We start from the raw sequence: 16,873 nt of genomic DNA on the forward strand, positions 1-16,873 counted from the left end.
GGTAGAGCCATTGCCTTTTCTCACACACAGGAAAGATGGTAATTAACATATTGATTAATTAATATCTTCTAAAAACAAGAAAGCATCCTTTTTTTTGTCAGAACTACTGTTTTATGCATCTGCTGATCTACGTGTTATAGTCAAGTCAATTGTACCTCATGCAATTAATCCACTATGCTTTTTTATAAACAAATTAAAATAGGTGCCAGCCCTGCTTTCCAGAGTGTTGCAAGCCTAGTTATATTGGCAGAGTCCCAGCCAAAAAGTTTCCATGAGCAAGACGGGCTTTCGTTTCCTGGAGGACAACATTGTGTGTCCAATATGCCTCGAGGTGTTCAGAGACCCTGTCACTACCGCCTGTGGACACAACTTCTGCATGAATTGCCTGAGGGTTTATTGGGACCACCAGGCCTTGATTGGGGAACAACCCTACTGCCCTCAATGTCGTGAGCCCTTCAACTCAAGACCTCAGCTCCGTAAAAACATCACCCTAGGAGAAATCACCATGAAATTCTCGCGAGAAGAGGCACAGGGGTCAAGGAAGCTGGCAGGTCCAAGGGACGTCCCATGTGATTTCTGCTGCCCCAGGAAGCTCAAGGCGATCAAGTCTTGCCTGCATTGCATGGCTGCCTTGTGTGAGAACCACATCCAGTCTCACTATGATGACAAGACCTTTAAGAACCACCAGCTGGTAGAACCCGTCCGTGACCTGAAGGACAAGATGTGCCTAAAGCATCGCAAACTGCTAGAGCTATTCTGTAAAATGGAAGGCAAGTTCATCTGCCAGATCTGTGTCCGGGAGGAGCACAAGAATCATGAAGCCATCTCTCTAAAGGATGAAAGGATCAAGAAAGAAGTGAGTATTGTGCCTTGAAACACACCAAGCAAAGTCTAATTTTCCTAGAAGGCAGCTTTGAGAAGTAGATAACACATGGCCTATGCAGAAGTAAGATCCATTGTGTTCAGTGGAACTTACTCCCAGGGAGTGGCGTCACTAGGGTTTACATCACCCAGTGTGGGAGGCCAGCATGTCACCCCCATGATCTACCCCCATGCCCCATACCCCATGCCCCATACCCCCATGTCACTACCGCCCATGCAGTGGACATGGCAATGTCCCAGGTGGTGGGCGTGTCAACACATCATCACCCCGCCATGCTGGGTTTTTGGCTATAACTTTTGATAGAATAGAGATATGTCAACATCTTTTGTTTCATTGCATTCTTCATGAAACAGCGCATCAAATGATATATAACATGATGGTATTATTCCTAAAAATTGGAATTTTAACAGTTTTGGCCAGTGCTGGTGTCACCCCCCGTGCGCATCACCTGGTGCGGCCAGCACCCCCCTCCCGGGAACCTCCTAGCAATGCTATGCTCCCAGGAAAGTGTGTGCAGGATTGTAGGCTCAATAACTAATTCTCACTTAAAATTGCTTGCCAACAAGTTGTGGATACCACAGGTGCCACTTAAACAACTGGTTTAGAAACTGCAGGGGTAAAAAAGGCATTGCACCTTATGGGCCCGACTTGACCCTGGAGCTTTCAGTAGCTGACCCCACCATATACCTGATTTCCTTTCTCAAAGTTTCTCCTTTTTCTATCAGTAGGAACAAATCTTTATTCCTTGCAGATGCAGGAACCGGTTCTGCCCTTTGTCGTCTGTGCATGTGTCTCATGCTTATCATGTATTTTCAGTCTGTACTGGTGGCTTGCATTCCAGTTTCCTACTTCTCCCCCTTAAAATCTCACAAGTTTTCTGCAAGTATATCTCTGAGGCAAAATATCTCAGTGGCAGTGAGAGGAGACTGAACAAAGGTGGTCATGCTCTGATTACTTTTTTTCTCAACTTTTTACTGAAACTACACACAGTTTTATCCTTGTACCCAGAGGGCTAGGAAATTACTTGCATTTTTTAAGTAAGCACAGATTCTTTTGCACGCAGCTACAGTACTCTTTACTGCATTGCAGACCATATTCAGCAATCCATGACAGAATCTGAAACCGATACCCCCCCCCCCCCACTGCCCTGTCTGTAGCAGAAAGAGAATTCAATTTGCAATGCTTAAAACAGAATCCTTCATAGATTGCCATTGTCATGAAAATGTTAACACTCTCCTGTCCTAACAAGGTATCCTTACTGATGATGCTGTCATACCCTCTAATTCTCAGATGTGCAGATTACACATCTGTAGACATGAGAAGTGGTTCCCAACCTTTTTTTCACTTGCATACCCCTTGGCAGCCCATGTCCATCAACTGTACCCCTCATATTAGCAAAATGCCTGTAAATTGACATAGTGGCTGTTATTTCAAATTTATATGTTGTAATTGTAAATAAATGGCCCAATAATGGGATTAAAAAGCAATGGAATAATTTGTATAAAACACACAGCAAATATTTTATACATAACAAATGCTCAGTGTGATCCTTGAGCTTGTTTTGAGGCACATAGTTTTTAAAAATCAGGTTCAACTGATGTAAGATACAGTCTTAAATCTGGAACTGCGTCCCGCTTACTTCGGTATTTATTTTTTATGAAGGCATAAGAAGAGAGAGCCATATCCACTAGCTCCATATCTTTGTTTGTATAGGTGGCATTTTGTAAATGCCACAATAGTAGAAAAGGTTTCATGCTAACATTGGATAATACTTGCCCATACACTACACACTGGGGCTTAGGACAGTCCTCATCTCCTAAATACTAAACACCCATACTTCATGTATTTAATCACAGTATTGTGTTTTTTTACCTGTTTGAAGAACTGAAGACTGTGCCTTTTCACTGTTTTGTATCAAAGTATTAGGCACGTCCTGAGAACTTCTTAGTGATTGATCATTTTCCACATTATGTTTCAGCTCTTTTACTGTACCAGTTTTCAACCACTAATCTGTATCGGATAATATACAAATTGATGACCAAAAACTAGAAGTTGGTGAGGCTTTTTGCAGCCAGCTAACTGCCTTCATTCCTGCCTTGCCAGCACCACAAGTCATTCTAATACAGACCTGCTGTTTTCCACCATTACTCGCTTCTTTACTGAGTACCTCTAAAAGTCCAATCAACTACCCCTGGGGGTACACGTGCCCCAGGTTGGGAACCACTTCTACAGAATTATAGCACAATTCTCCCACACAATTATCTGGTGTCCATCCATCCCCCACACAAATAGTGTTCTAAAGCAGTGTTTCTCAACCAGTGGTACTTGTACTACTGGGGGTACTTGAGATAGTGTCCAGTGGTACTCGCAGAACCCTCCGCCACCTGGCATTGAGACCAGCAATGCGACAAGCAGCAGTAGGAGGCTTGGTGGGCAGAGCTCAAAAAAGCCCTCCCATCTGCTCTGAGCCTTTTACTGGTGTTTGTCATGTTGTGTCTGGTCTCCCAATTAAAAAGTACCTGGCGATGACCTCATCACTACTTAACTTCTGGTGGTACTTCCAATAGGTGTACCATTCGAAGTGGTACAGCAGGGGACAAACGTTGAGGAACACTGTTCTAAAGTTCTGAAACCACTACTGAAAAGAGCCTGCCTCTTGTGAAGGCCTGCCACACTTCTGACAACTGGGACATCTGAAGCAGGGCCTCAGATGACATGTGTATATGAAGTGCCCAAGATGCTGCTTTCACATATTAATTATGTTTTCCCCAGGTCGAGGTCAGAAGAGTGCATGCCAATGTGGAAAATCAGATCTTGATGTTGGCACTGGACAGTCAGCAGCACAGGGGGAGAGTGAACTATCTTATGGTGAGAAAGCTTCTGAGAATAGAGCTAGAAAAAGGAGTTGAATACACAAAACAGGATGGATGCAGATTCAGGGGCACATTGCCACTCAATGTTGTACTACCATTCCTTGTGTGGGATATATACGTACCTGTACATTTTGGAAGTCTCTGCTATTCTATCAAGTACCCATGGCTCTAACTGGCTCCCAGCTTGATCTCCTGATTGGCTGAGAGCTGTATCTGTAGGGCTGGCACCAGAGTCTGAGGGGGCCTTCAGGCCAAGCACAACTGTGGCAGGGGGGGGGGGAATGAGTATGCACGCATGCACATACACACAAACGCTGCAATTCAAGTTTGTTGGTTTATCTGGCCAAACTGAAGAAATGAAAAGGAGTGGTCTTGGAAGAGGAGGCCTCTTCCTCCAGCACTGAGGCCGCTCTGGGGGGGGGGGTTGCCCTCCAACATTGCTCTTCCCCTTACTGGAACAGAAGCATGATATCGCAAGTCCCCAGCCAATCAGCTCTGCATACATTCTCTTCTGCTGGAAACTAGCAAAACCTCTTTGGAGCTTACACTGCTGAGAAGCTTGTACAGATGGGATCTCGGTATCCCACTGATTTGGCATCCACTGATTTGACTCACCACTGATACCACAATCTACCTTTAAATGCCTTGTAACAAAGAAGAAAAGCACCAAAATTCAATTTTCTACCTTCCTGCTGTTAAATAATTACAATTTCATTCCATTAGATTCTAGTATTCACCCCATCTAGTGGATGAATGTGGTATAGTGTCTATACCAATGCATTCTGGGGCAACAATGGCGGAGCAAGAAACCTGGAAGTGGGCCTTTAAAGCTATTTTTCCACTGATTTGGTATCCACTGATTTTTTTAATCCACTGGGGGTTTCTGAACAGATGACCTGTATTGTCTAATCAAAATGGGTCAAATAGGTTCCAAAGTGGTTCCTAATTATAATTAACAATCCAGCCCAAGAATTCCACAGAGTGTGACAAAATGAGAACCGGGGGTAAGTGAAGACAATATAGTGAGCGTGATGTTTCTGGTCCCTTTCAGAAAGTGGTGAAAACCGCCAGAGATGAAGTGAATCGGGCCTTTGCCGAGGTACTGAAAGAGCTCAAACGATTACAAACCAAGGTGATGGACTTTATAGATCAAGAAGAAAGATCTGCCTTAGTTGGCATGGGAAATTCCATTCAGCACAGGCAAGAGCAACTGGCTGATCTCAAACAGCAGAATATGTGGCTGGTGACTCTTGTTGATGACCCTAGTGACAAACAGTTCCTGCAGGTAAAGTTCATTTTATTCCACTCTGAGATTGGAGTACAGTCAGAGCCACTGTCACCTGCCCTTTGCTTGCATGATCTGGCAGCACGGTTAGCAGCCTAGCCCTGATTATCTTGATTTTTGTAGAGCCATAGGCAAAAATGTATAATGGGTCTTTCTACTAGTCACCAGTGTGGTCCAGTGGATCAAGCATTTGCCTTGAGAGAAGCCACTCATTTATGGAATCGTTGAATTAAGGTCATCACTATATTCATTCACATTTCCTGTACAGGTCATCACTATATTCATTCACATTTCCTGTACATAAAACTGGTATCATAAGGTCCTATCAGACAAGCTTGTTGTAAGGAGAAGGAAACCTGTCTACAGATAAGGCAGATAATAAATAATGGTTGCTTAGACTGGTACCACCACTGAGGACAGTCTCTTGCCTTTGATTCTTTTAATTCCTCATCTCAGAGCCTGCCCTTCTCTCTATGTCTGGGCCAAAAGCCACTTCTGGTGCCTTAGTACAGTATTGAAAACATCTCCCTGATCCAATCGTGTTATGGTTAAGAGTCAGGACACTATCTTTTGTGACACTAAAGCTGCAGTCATCTACACACTCACTTTACCTTTTTAGTATAGGCCAAGTTAAGCACTCACCTGTGGAAAAAAAAGCACAGCTATGAAAGACATACAGCCATTTATGGAGAATAAAGACTTACAGTCTTTTGTTGTCTTTAGAGTCTGCAGACTCTGCTTCTTGGTTCATTCCAAGTGGAAGTCCTCTTTCCCACAGAATGACCACCCCTCCATCTCTAGCTCTTTTTGTATTCAACATCGAAGGCTTTACCAAAATCTTCTGAGTTGTAGGGGAAAATATTAATGAGCATTTTCATAGTGCTGCCTGATGTTCAAGCCCTTCACAGGTACTGTTGATATCTTTAAATAAATTATATCTTTATTTATCTTTAAATAAATAAATATATACAGCATATATATCTCCATATTTCTGTTTAGAAAGTGGCTTATTTAAGACCACATGGTGTGTTCACATTGGAGGCAAAATTGAACCAGGAAGACCTGATTCACAACTCAGTCTTTTACAGCCCAGTCCTATTGGGACTCACCACCAGCTAAATGCTTGTTCTGCTGATGGTGACTAGCAAAAAACGATTGTAAAGTGCGCTCTGGCAGTGCACTGACCAGTGCTGGAGCACTGGTGGGAAGGCTAGAGCCTTTCCACATGCATCAACAGAGGAAGGTAAAGTAGTAGGGGGAGGCAGGGAGGGGGTGGAAGGGCAGAACGGGGCAAGGGAAGTAAAACTCGGTGGGGAGGGGAAGAAACTGGGCTGCGGGAGGTGGAGGATCCGGTGGCAATAGCATGCGCTGGATCCTATCCTCTCTGGCAGCAGCTCCTTTCCCCCTTTCTCTCTTCAGATACGTGCCAGCAATTTTGCTGACACAGGTCTGAGGAGACACATTGAGGGGCAGGAAGCTTATGGAGGGGAAAGAGGGTTTAAATTCTCTTTCGCTTCCAAAGCCTCCCACTCTGCCTTCCCTGCTGGATACAGAGTGAACCTTCTCAGTGCAAACGCCCCAATTGGGGGGAGGATAGAATTGGGTCAGGCTTTTAGCCACTTCATGACACTACACCAGCTCTGCAGTGAGAATAATTGTGGTGAATTTATGCAACTATGCGCTTTGCGTAATTTATTCTATTATTTCCTTGACGTTCGAAAAGAAAAATAAGATTGATTTATTCATGAATGTTTTGTATTTTCTTGGCACAGAATTTCAGTTTGGAATTGGGAACAGGCTTGGTTTGGAAACTGCTGACCCTTCCTATGACTTTAGTCAATCTAGTTTTGTAATAAGACGTTTGGTGGTGGACAAATAAATGTGACTAGAAAATGCAGTGCATTTAGAATGGCAGAAGGAAACATATATATATGGAGCTGTCTTATATTGAGGCTATTTGTTGAAAACATCGGCTTCAGTGGAGGATTTTTGTCAAGAAAACAGCATGGGGAATATGTTTATTACTGACTCCACATTCTGTAAGGCCCACTTCCTGTCCACTTCCATATTTTAACTCTTAAATGGTGGGTTTATTGTCATATACAACTTGGCCCCCAGTCAGACCACTGGTCCACCTAACATAACTCAACCTTCTGACCGACAGGGGTTCTGCAAGGGTTCTCAAGACCTGCTACTGCCAGAGGTCTTTTTGCTGGAGATGCCAAAGTATGGAACTGGGATTCCCTGCTAGCAAAGTTTGTGCTGTACTACTGAGTTTGGGCCCAATCCTATCCAATTTTCCAGTGCCGGTGCAGCTGTGCCAATGGGGCGTGCACTGCATCTTGTGGTGGGGCACCAGTCACAGAGGCCTCCTTAAGGTATGGGAACATTTGTTCCCTTACCATGGCCCTGCATTGTGGCTGCACCAGGGCTGGAAAATTGGATAGGATTGGGCCCTTTGTCATCTCAAGAGAATTGACGGGGACACAGATGGGAGAAGAGGGAGTACTGCTGAAGAATCTGCCATTTCCAAGGGCCTTGGAACTCTTTTCTCTCATTCTTGGCCCTTAGAATGGACAAGGTTCCCTCCAGCCTGTTGCTACCCATACTCCCTTATTAGCATAGGAGGCAGAGAGAGAGTCTCTTTGTTCTGTGGAGGGAAATACCCCCACCACTTCTTCACCTTTCTTCTGTTCAGAAGAGATCCAGGAACAAGTGTGACAGAGGAGGGCAGAGGGCATATTTGCATGGCCAGACTTTCATCACCTGCCCATCATTCAGTCACCTTTCTTGCATGTTTACAAAACACACTTCATGCCGGTTTTGGGTCCTGAGCCCAGTGCTGGCAACAGCTCCCTTCACAACATACAGAGCTGCCTTGTGCAAGAGACTTCATGTGACCCTCCCAGCCCCTTGTCATCTGCCCCTGCTCTTAAGTGCTCTTTCAGCATCTGCTGATTTTAAAATTGCCAGCCAGTAGCTACTGAAAATCCTCCTTTGCTATTAAAATGTCAAGAGATGCAAAATGTATTTGGTGCTTGAACAGCTGGGAGGGGTTTCACTGAGAGGTCAAATGATAACACAGAATCCATATCAGGTTACTTGATATCCTATGAGATATCCTATGAGAAAACAGTCTCTGCACCACTGTCATTGTATATTGGCACAAACTGAAGTTAAAGCTAGGGATAGACTCACTGCATAGAGGTGAATTTGACTAGATACAAACAGCTGGAATCATTAAGATTTAGCCCATAGCGCAATAGCAGTACTTAGTGATATTCAGGGTGGCATTAGATGTTGGCCAGGTGAGACTCTGATTAAGAGCTCATATCCATTAAAGGGCCCACTGACCAAACCCCTGATGTCCCAGGACCTGTTGGCAGTGGTGGCCATGGTGTGGATGATATTCCAGTGATGTTGTCCATTTCCAAGTGGTAGGCATTTATGTGTAAAGGATATCTTTGATTATTATTTGTTACTTGCATTTGTATCCTGCTTTTCCTCTGGGGGCTCCAAAGCAGTGTTTTAATCTTACAGCAACACTGAGGTAGGCTTCACCCTTCTGCCACTTATGGAGTCTCCCCAGCAAATCTCCCAGTTGTGTTATTTTTAAACAGATATTAAATAGATAATAATAAATAGATATTTTCTCTATCCAAGTTTCACAAATGAAAGCAGGACCTGCTGGCAGTGGGATAAAAATCATCTTTGCTGGGGGAAATTAGAGGGTAGAAGGGGGTGAAGTGTCCCTTCCATTGAAAATGTTTTGCATTTTTGCTATCTTGGGGAATTTAGGTTTAGGAACATGCAAATGTCAGGTTAACATATACTATAGTTCCTCATCAGTCTACCTACTGAACAGCCCACTTCCTGGATAGAATACTGAAAAGAGATAAGCAGGTACATATTATGACAGGTCTAGCCACTATTCTCTAAAGAATCAGAAAGGAAAAATGCTACAAAAATGTTCATAGTTGTTTTCGATATTTCTGTACTGAGTCAGAAATTACAGAAACTAATGAATTTTTAATAATAATCTATGACGATTATAACAGTATAATGAAATAACCTAAACTATTAATTTTCCAGAGGTATGCATCATGTTAAATACCTCTACATGCTGGGGGCCTTTCTATTCAGAGAGGTTCAAACACATCTGAAAGCACCTATTGGATAGTTAGAGACTCTGCCCCAATGAAATAAGCAAAAGTTGTCCAATTTCAGTGCCAAGGAGATCCAAATTCTTTAATCTCAAAACTTTCTGCTGAATTGTCATAGTTTCATCTCTTGATTGCTCCCACAGGACTTCTCGAAAGTAAAGGCAATGTCTGGCTGCCCAGAAGCATTGATTGGTCTGAAATGTGAGGAACCCACTAGTTTTGTAGGGCTGAAACAGACACTGGTTGACTTGAAAACTCAGCTGTCCATGGTTGGACTCTGCTTTATTAACAAAGTCCTTCAGAAAGGTGAGTAAGCTGGTCTGCGGGAGGCTCCTTTGCAAAGCTATCTTGCTTGCAGTCTGTGCCAGGTTACTCTAGTTTTTGTTTCTGACCAATGCAACTTTTGCCTATTCCCTGCTTAAAATGAATGGGTGAAAGCAACTGAGTAAAGAAACCCTTGCTGGTCTCTTGCCACCATTAAGGCAAATTCATGGGAAGAGCAAGAGATGGTGAGAAAGCTCATCACATAAGACATTTGTTGAGGCTTTAAGATGCCAAAGGACCCAATCATTATGCGACTACAGATTTGCAGTGTAACCCCATTTGTCTTTACTCAGAAGAATTCCACTATCTTCAGTGGGGCTTCCTCCCTGGTAAACGTGCAGAGAATTATAGCCTGATGAAAATTAAGAATGTAATTGCAAAATGATGAAGAGTGGACAGGCAGCTTAAAAAATTAAGATCAAATCAGGACTGCTCATGGCTGTTGATATGTGTTTCTCTCTCACACACACACTCACCCACCCACTCCAATGAAATAACTTCAGCCCCTTTTGTCTTTCAGGGATCACAATGGTACCCTATGAAGTGATACCAGCACCCACAGACCAGAAGAGCCTTCTAAAGCGTAGGTGCTGCAGTTTCATTCATTTTCTTACTGTTGTCCAGGGACGTTTTAAACTGTGGAAGTCGGCAGGGTTGTAAACCAACAGACCTCAAAAGCTAAAGTTGTTACAGTGATTGGGGGGTGGGATTTGCCACAGCCCAAGGGAGTAGAATGCTTGTGGAAGAATGGCATGACTGCTTACAATTACTGGAAGTAGCCTGCTCAGGATATGTAGGTATTTTCTAAACTCTGCTCTGCTACAGTCCTGCAATGATAGCATTTTAGCTGAGATGCACATGCCATCAATCCATTGATTGAGATGCAAAAGCATATGTAGGACAACCAAGAAATAGGAAACAAAAAGGGAAAAATGCAAAGTATAAAACACCAGACCATAAAGATGTCAGGCCAGACCATAAGAATAAATAAAATTCCAAAAGCACAGTGGTATGTTGTGCTTAGTGAAATTCACATTGACCTTTGCTCCTCTAATGCATGAGAGAGAATCAATGGCAAAAGACAGGGTGGTCTAGTGAACTCAGCCCAAATACAAACTAAACCTTTGTTTTTACTCTGGGGGGGGGGGTTTCAATTGTTCTGCTTCCCCCAACTCCTCCAAAATTCAAAGGAGATGTAAATTGATCATGAATTTGCATGTGGAAGCTGCACACAAGTGGCTGGTCACAGACAAGGAACTGACTTACCTGGGAATTTCAATTGACTTACCCTGGTCGCTATGGTCATGTAAATGAGCCAATTTAACTCATCCTTAACTGTGGTTTATGATCCACTTGTGCCTAATCCCACTTGTACCTGAGAATAGGTGTCATCCTGCATTTTTGACAACAGCATTTATATGCCGAAGATTATTGTGAGGCCCTGACAATGGAAGTCACTCAAGACAGTCTCTAAATTTGAATTTAAGTTTTACATCATCAAAAAACAACAGCATGTAAATAAGCCATTTTGACTCATCCACTTTGCAAGTTCTGCATGAAATAAAGCCCTCCATTTCCAAAGAAGGGCAGAACATTCTGCCAAGCAGATCAGAACTGGCTGAATTTATTTGGTCTAAACTGAGCATAGTTGCTGCTACAGGAAAGTGTCTAGTTATTCAACTAATCTAGAGAGAGAATTTCTGTCTCACACTCCTTCCTTGTAGGCTATCCATATATATCCTGGTTCCATGTTAAATGAAGGCATGGAAGCTTAAATCGGATTTTTAAGGTGAACATAATGCCTACATTTGCTTGAGCAAATTTTTTCAGTGACTCTTGCATTTCCTATCCCACTTTTGACAACACTCACCCTTGCTAATGAGCATGAATGAGACAGCCATTCAGCAGTGCTTTTAGTGTCATGTGGAAAGACTGTGCTGAAGGTGAAACTAGGCCAGCCTGACCAGGCATAATGCAGTATAACAGAACTGAGATCCTGCTGACTCTTTACACAGCTGGAGTGGGGAGAAAATTCAAGACACAGCCTGGGTGGAAGGGAGGGGTCAACTACGGCCCTAGTCAACATACCTACTGGAGAGATCCAACTCTTCCTGTGAGAATTGTCCTAGTGACAGGTCTGTGCTTGTAAAGGGGAATCCAAGCACCCCAGTCCTAATGTTTCAGATTTCAGGGTGGTAGGATTGTGAGGGGATATGCTGCACATGCCAGACTTTTTCTTCTGTTAAGAGCAGAGGAAGACTGGTTGGAATCTGACAAATAGATCCACTTCATAAGAATTTTTCTTTTTAAGATGGATGTAAGAATTAACTGTAAATGGGTCCATTGATAAAACTGAAAAATCCAAAGAAAGTAGGCTACCATCAACTAAAGGTGTAATATTCAGGATTACTATCCCACTTAGATAGTAAAGTGGATGTAAATTGCTCAAAAATTGACCTGGATTAAAGTTATAATTGTTACTTTATTATTTTTGACATTGGTTGAAGCCTATTGAGGTAAACAAAAATATGTGATATTGGGTATTCCCCCCCCGGGGGGGGGGGAAATCAACACTTGCCATGGCACAACATAGCATACTGGGGTAACAGGCATGTGTCTAGATGGCCAAGTATTTAAGGGGGGAGGGTTGTTTGTTTTGAAATACTCTGCTTCATCGCCGAGATTCAACTGATCATAATATTGGGAATGGGAAGGAATATGTACTCTGGAATCAGATTGGCCAGCAACTCAGGGATTTGGCCTTTCCTTATGGCTTGCAGCCTGCCTCGCTTGCCTTCACCACCAGGATTGCTTTATTAAATTTTTCCTCTACTCAGACAGGCACCTTTGACATGGATCACTTTGTTTGCTGCTGCTCTCTGCTCCTGGCACATGATAAACACTATAAAAAGCCAGTGGAATGCAGTGGGCTGAGCACTAGAATTCATTTAGGGAGATCGGTCCCCACCACCACCCTGGCAGTTGTTCAAGATGTAAAAATTGGACAAGTCACAGACTCAGCATGATGTGCAGGTTGGCCCCCAGATTTGAATCTCTCCCCATCCAAGGAAATCTCTGGATAAATTTTGAGTCAATTGCCATTTCTTAGCACAGCCCATCCCTCAGGGTTATTGTGAAGATAAAAACAGGCATGCCCCAGTCTTGCTTCTCTGAGCTTTTTAGGGAAGGAAAGATCTACATGAGATAAATGATCAGGTTAATCTAGCTTTCCCTGTAGGAGGATTGCTGTGTAGTCTGGATATGGGACAATTTGTGGAGGTTTCTCCTTTGGGCAAGAGGCCACAGTAAGTTATTTGTAGATTTCTTCTAGACCCAGTGACTCTGGTTTTAGAAATTGGCTTTGTGGATTCTTGGTCTGTTCCTCTTTCTCCTCCTTTCTGGTTTGCTTCCTTTTGACACTTTTTCCTTTTCTTTTTTGCTGTTCCTGAAACAGATTATTGCAATCTGAATTTTGATGCCAGCACTGCCAATGAAGAGCTCTTCCTCTTTAAAGAGACCCACTCTGTGCTGAACATGGGGATCTTGTTGGAGAACTACTCCAAACCCAGCCAAGGATTCAACCACTGGCCACAGCTCTTGTGCACCCGTAGCCTTTGTGAGGGCTGCCATTATTGGGAGGCGGAGATTTCCAATGCGTGGTTGGGCTTGGGGGTCACCTACAACTACAGGCACAGGACCGAGAAAGGATGCATGTTCTATCTGCTGGGTAGGAATAACAACTCGTGGTGCTTGGAATGGGACTCGGAAAAGTTCTCCGTTTGGCACAATAATATCCAGAATGTGGTGAAAGGCAGCTTCTACAAGAACATTGGGGTCTTGCTAGACTATGCTGCCGGCTCTTTGACATTTTATGGCATCGCCAGCACCGTGAACCTCATGTACCGTTTCCTTACCACATTCACGGAGCCTCTGTACCCAGCTGCTATGGTGAGCAGCGGGGCATCTATTACTTTGAAGCAGCACCCAGAGTAGTGGCAAAAAAAAAGAGGAAACTCCTTAGCCAAGGAGAATTTTGTTGTTGCTGATAAAATGTTCTTTTATCTCATTACTGCTGGGGCAGGACTCTTCATTTTTCAAAAAGATCACATATCTACAAGCAGAAGCAAATGCTGCTATGAGCCTTGTTTGCAGTTGAGATTGTTCTGTGAGATCTCGATTTTCAGCTCTGGCTCAGCTCTGCTTTGGAACTGAGAGAGAATAACTACTAGGTTATTCTAGCCTTCTCCTTTGGTTTTCAGATAGGCCTCACCAGAGCATCACCTACTCCTGATTGGTTTTAGGACTGGTTTTGATGGGCATATACAAGACAACAATTTGTTTGGAGTTTAACCCAACAGGGTGTGGACAGAAGCACATTTCTGCAAGGGATTTTCCAGCCCTCTCTTCCCCACGGCGGCTCTGGTAGCCCCCCCCCCCCAAACTCTGGTTCTGAAGACTGGGCATCCTTCAAAGCAGGATGGCATGTAGTACTGGGGCTATGCCAGGCGAGCAGAACCAGTGACTCTCTTCCCTTCCCCTGCTTTGCAACAGATTACAACATTTCTCTGCTGGAGATCCCTGTTCCCACTCACAGGATTACATTTCCTTGGGTTCCTGGAATGATTATTGCAAATGATTGCAACAGAAATGTCTTCTGTTCATGCAAAATAAGTTTTGAATGTAACCTGTTGGTGTTGTATCAAAGTAACAGTCACACAGTTTTCCCCAAAGAATCCTGGGAACTGTCATCTGGTGAGAGCACTGATAAACACTAGTTGTCCTTCACAGAACTATAGTCCCCAGAGTTCCCCGGGATGAGGAAATGATGATTAAACCAGTTTGATTCTGTGCTGTAGGTATCCCTGATGAGGTGAATCAGTGTTACATCTGTATAAGGTTGCCAACATCTGTATAAGGTTGCCAACCTTCCAGTATTGGCTTGGAGTCTCCAGGTATCAACATCAATCTCCCAGTGCCCAGCAAAAACAAATCTACAGGTTTTAATAGAGTCTCCTCAGGTTAATGACATTGTCCTGTTGTAAAAAGAAATCTCCAGGAATAGTTTCCGTCCATGTTGGCACCCCAATGAACATGGGAGCTGAAAGGTCACTCCTAACCAACCCTACCAAGTCCACCCCATTTTGTTAGTAAAATATTGGCATCTACTGGCTTTTGCTGCTTTTGCCTTGGGGGTGGGGGAGACCACCACAAGGCAGGGACTCCTAGTTTGTCCATCTTCACACTAGTGAGACTAGCTATACAGAAATTTGATAAATCAAATACAGTGCCTTCAGCCCTGCAAGTTCCTTCTGCCTGGAGAGCCAAGAAAATCTTTCCTACACTGCAGAGAAGGGCAGGGCTGTGTGCAATCTGCAGTTCAGGCCACATTGTATAAGTGTGGAGCCTGGCACTGGCACAGAAAATAAACTAAGCAGAAGGAATAATAGATGTCTGCTTCATTTGAGTTGTGTACACACGGTTCAGCTTTCTCAGTGTGGAATTTGGATTAGTGGCATTGTATACGTGTGACGCTAAATATGAGGAACCCTAAACGTAGCTTACAGCCCAGTACTGCCTGCCCAGGACTGGAGGAACATGATGAACTTGCAGCAAAATATAATCTGACGCATCCCATGGTTCTAAAACTACAGTTCCATATGTAAGTATGCAGAATATCACTGGGCTTTGTGGAGATTTGGACTCAACCTCTACCATGCCTTATTATTTTTTTAGCCATAGCCGCAGTGGCCTAATAGATAAGGCACTGGCCTCCTATGCCAGGGATTGTGGCTTCAAGTCCCATCTGGGGTGAGAAAATGTTTTATTTAATTTCACATGTGACTTCACAGTCCTGTAATTAGCCAGTTGTCGCATTGTGTTGTACTTCTACAAGTCAATGTGATGCTATAGAGAGAGCACTGGACTGTGACCGGGGAGACCTGAGTTCAAATCTGGGTTCAGAGCTGCAAACCTCTCAAGGCAATCTGGGTCTGTTGTGATTTTTCAGTCTAACTTACCTCAGAGGATTGTTTTGTTGTGAGGCTTGAATGGAGGGTAGGGGAGAGAATCAGGTAAACCACACCACCCTGAGCTTCTTGCAGAAGTGGTGGCATAAAAATGAAGCAAATACATGGTTGGCAACCTTCAGTCTCGAAAGACTATGGTATAAGCCTACAGCACCCGGTATTCCCAGGCGGTCTCCCATCCAAGTACTAACCAGGCCTGACCCTGCTTAGCTTCCAAGATCAGACAAGATTGGGCATGTGCAGGGTAACAGTTACATAGACAAACTTCTAACAGACTCATGCCCTCACCTTCTCTGTACATGTAATGAACAAATCTATGTGGGTTATTTTATTTTCAGATCTCTGGTACCGCTCATACGTTGCATGCTAGTGGCTGATACCTGGGGGGGGTGTATGGCTGGCTGTGCTAAAGTGCTCAGTCTGAAAAAAAGCAAGGGGCCATGCCTCAAGCCTGCCTGCAAAACCTGTTGGCCCCCTATCTTTCTGCATGAGATTAGCTGTGGAGAAGGAAAGGCATTCTGCACATGCTCAGAAGCAGCCGTTCCTTCAGTCATCTTGCACATTGAAAATGCCAGTCCATGCCTTACATAGGACATTTCATTTGGAGGGGTTGGCACCAGTTTCTGAAGATCAGTGCAGTCTGACACCTGAGAGCTCTGCTCAGGTTAACCAGTTGGTGCTTGGAAAGTGCCCAGGAATAAGCAAAGCAGCAAGCACAAGAGTTTGAAAGTTTAGCAGCAGCATCTCATGCTAAATTCTGCTCAGCATTTCTTAGTTTATCCATGCAAATAACTTAGCATGATATAAAAGGGAAAGGCAGCTTCATACTTTTCTCATGCTAGGCTAAATGTCACCCTAGACAAAAGTTTATTTAACTTGGTCTATTCCTGAGAAGACATGATTTTCTTGTGGTTGTTCCTGTTATATATTAGCTTTGTATCTGAGAGCTGATCTACACAACTGTTTATAGGTAGCCAACAAAGTCAACAGCATGTGGATTTTTTCAGTGGGTTCTGGTTTATTTGACCCAGACTTGTGAATGTTCTGATCAGCTACATCCTGGAATTGTTTCCACTCTCACTTTTCAAAGCTTTTTCAGGATGTGACATCAACATTTGGACCATATTGACACGTTGGTAGTTTGAGGCCACTCTGGATGTTCCACTTTGATGGTTTCATAACTCCCCTAGGTCAGTGGAAGCCCACTCCACCATAACCATGTGATCAGAAGTGGCATTGTTAGGGGGAAGTTTCTGCTTCCCCAGTTTAGCTCCAGCTTTCTGAGGTCCCCTAGTCCCCATGAACCAATAGGAAAAGGT

The 16,873-nt window shown here is 43.7% G+C and overlaps 1 protein-coding gene and 1 pseudogene across 1 annotated transcript; one reads left to right on the plus strand and one right to left on the minus strand.

Moving 5' to 3' along the window:
• The first annotated feature begins 271 nt into the window (after window positions 1–271).
• On the plus strand, window positions 272–13,521 carry LOC136641777 (E3 ubiquitin/ISG15 ligase TRIM25-like). Its single transcript, XM_066617804.1, has 6 exons — window positions 272–856; window positions 3,656–3,751; window positions 4,808–5,041; window positions 9,348–9,510; window positions 10,049–10,111; window positions 12,983–13,521. The coding sequence occupies exons 1-6, from the start codon at window positions 272–274 to the stop codon at window positions 13,519–13,521; spliced, it is 1,680 nt and encodes a 559-aa protein (XP_066473901.1).
• A 2,175-nt stretch (window positions 13,522–15,696) lies between these two features.
• Window positions 15,697–15,815, minus strand: LOC136643192 (5S ribosomal RNA; annotated as a pseudogene).
• Between the last annotated feature and the right edge of the window lie 1,058 nt (window positions 15,816–16,873).

This window comes from Tiliqua scincoides, chromosome 2, assembly GCF_035046505.1.
Source record: "Tiliqua scincoides isolate rTilSci1 chromosome 2, rTilSci1.hap2, whole genome shotgun sequence".
In the NCBI taxonomy this organism is placed as follows: Eukaryota; Metazoa; Chordata; class Lepidosauria; order Squamata; family Scincidae; genus Tiliqua; species Tiliqua scincoides.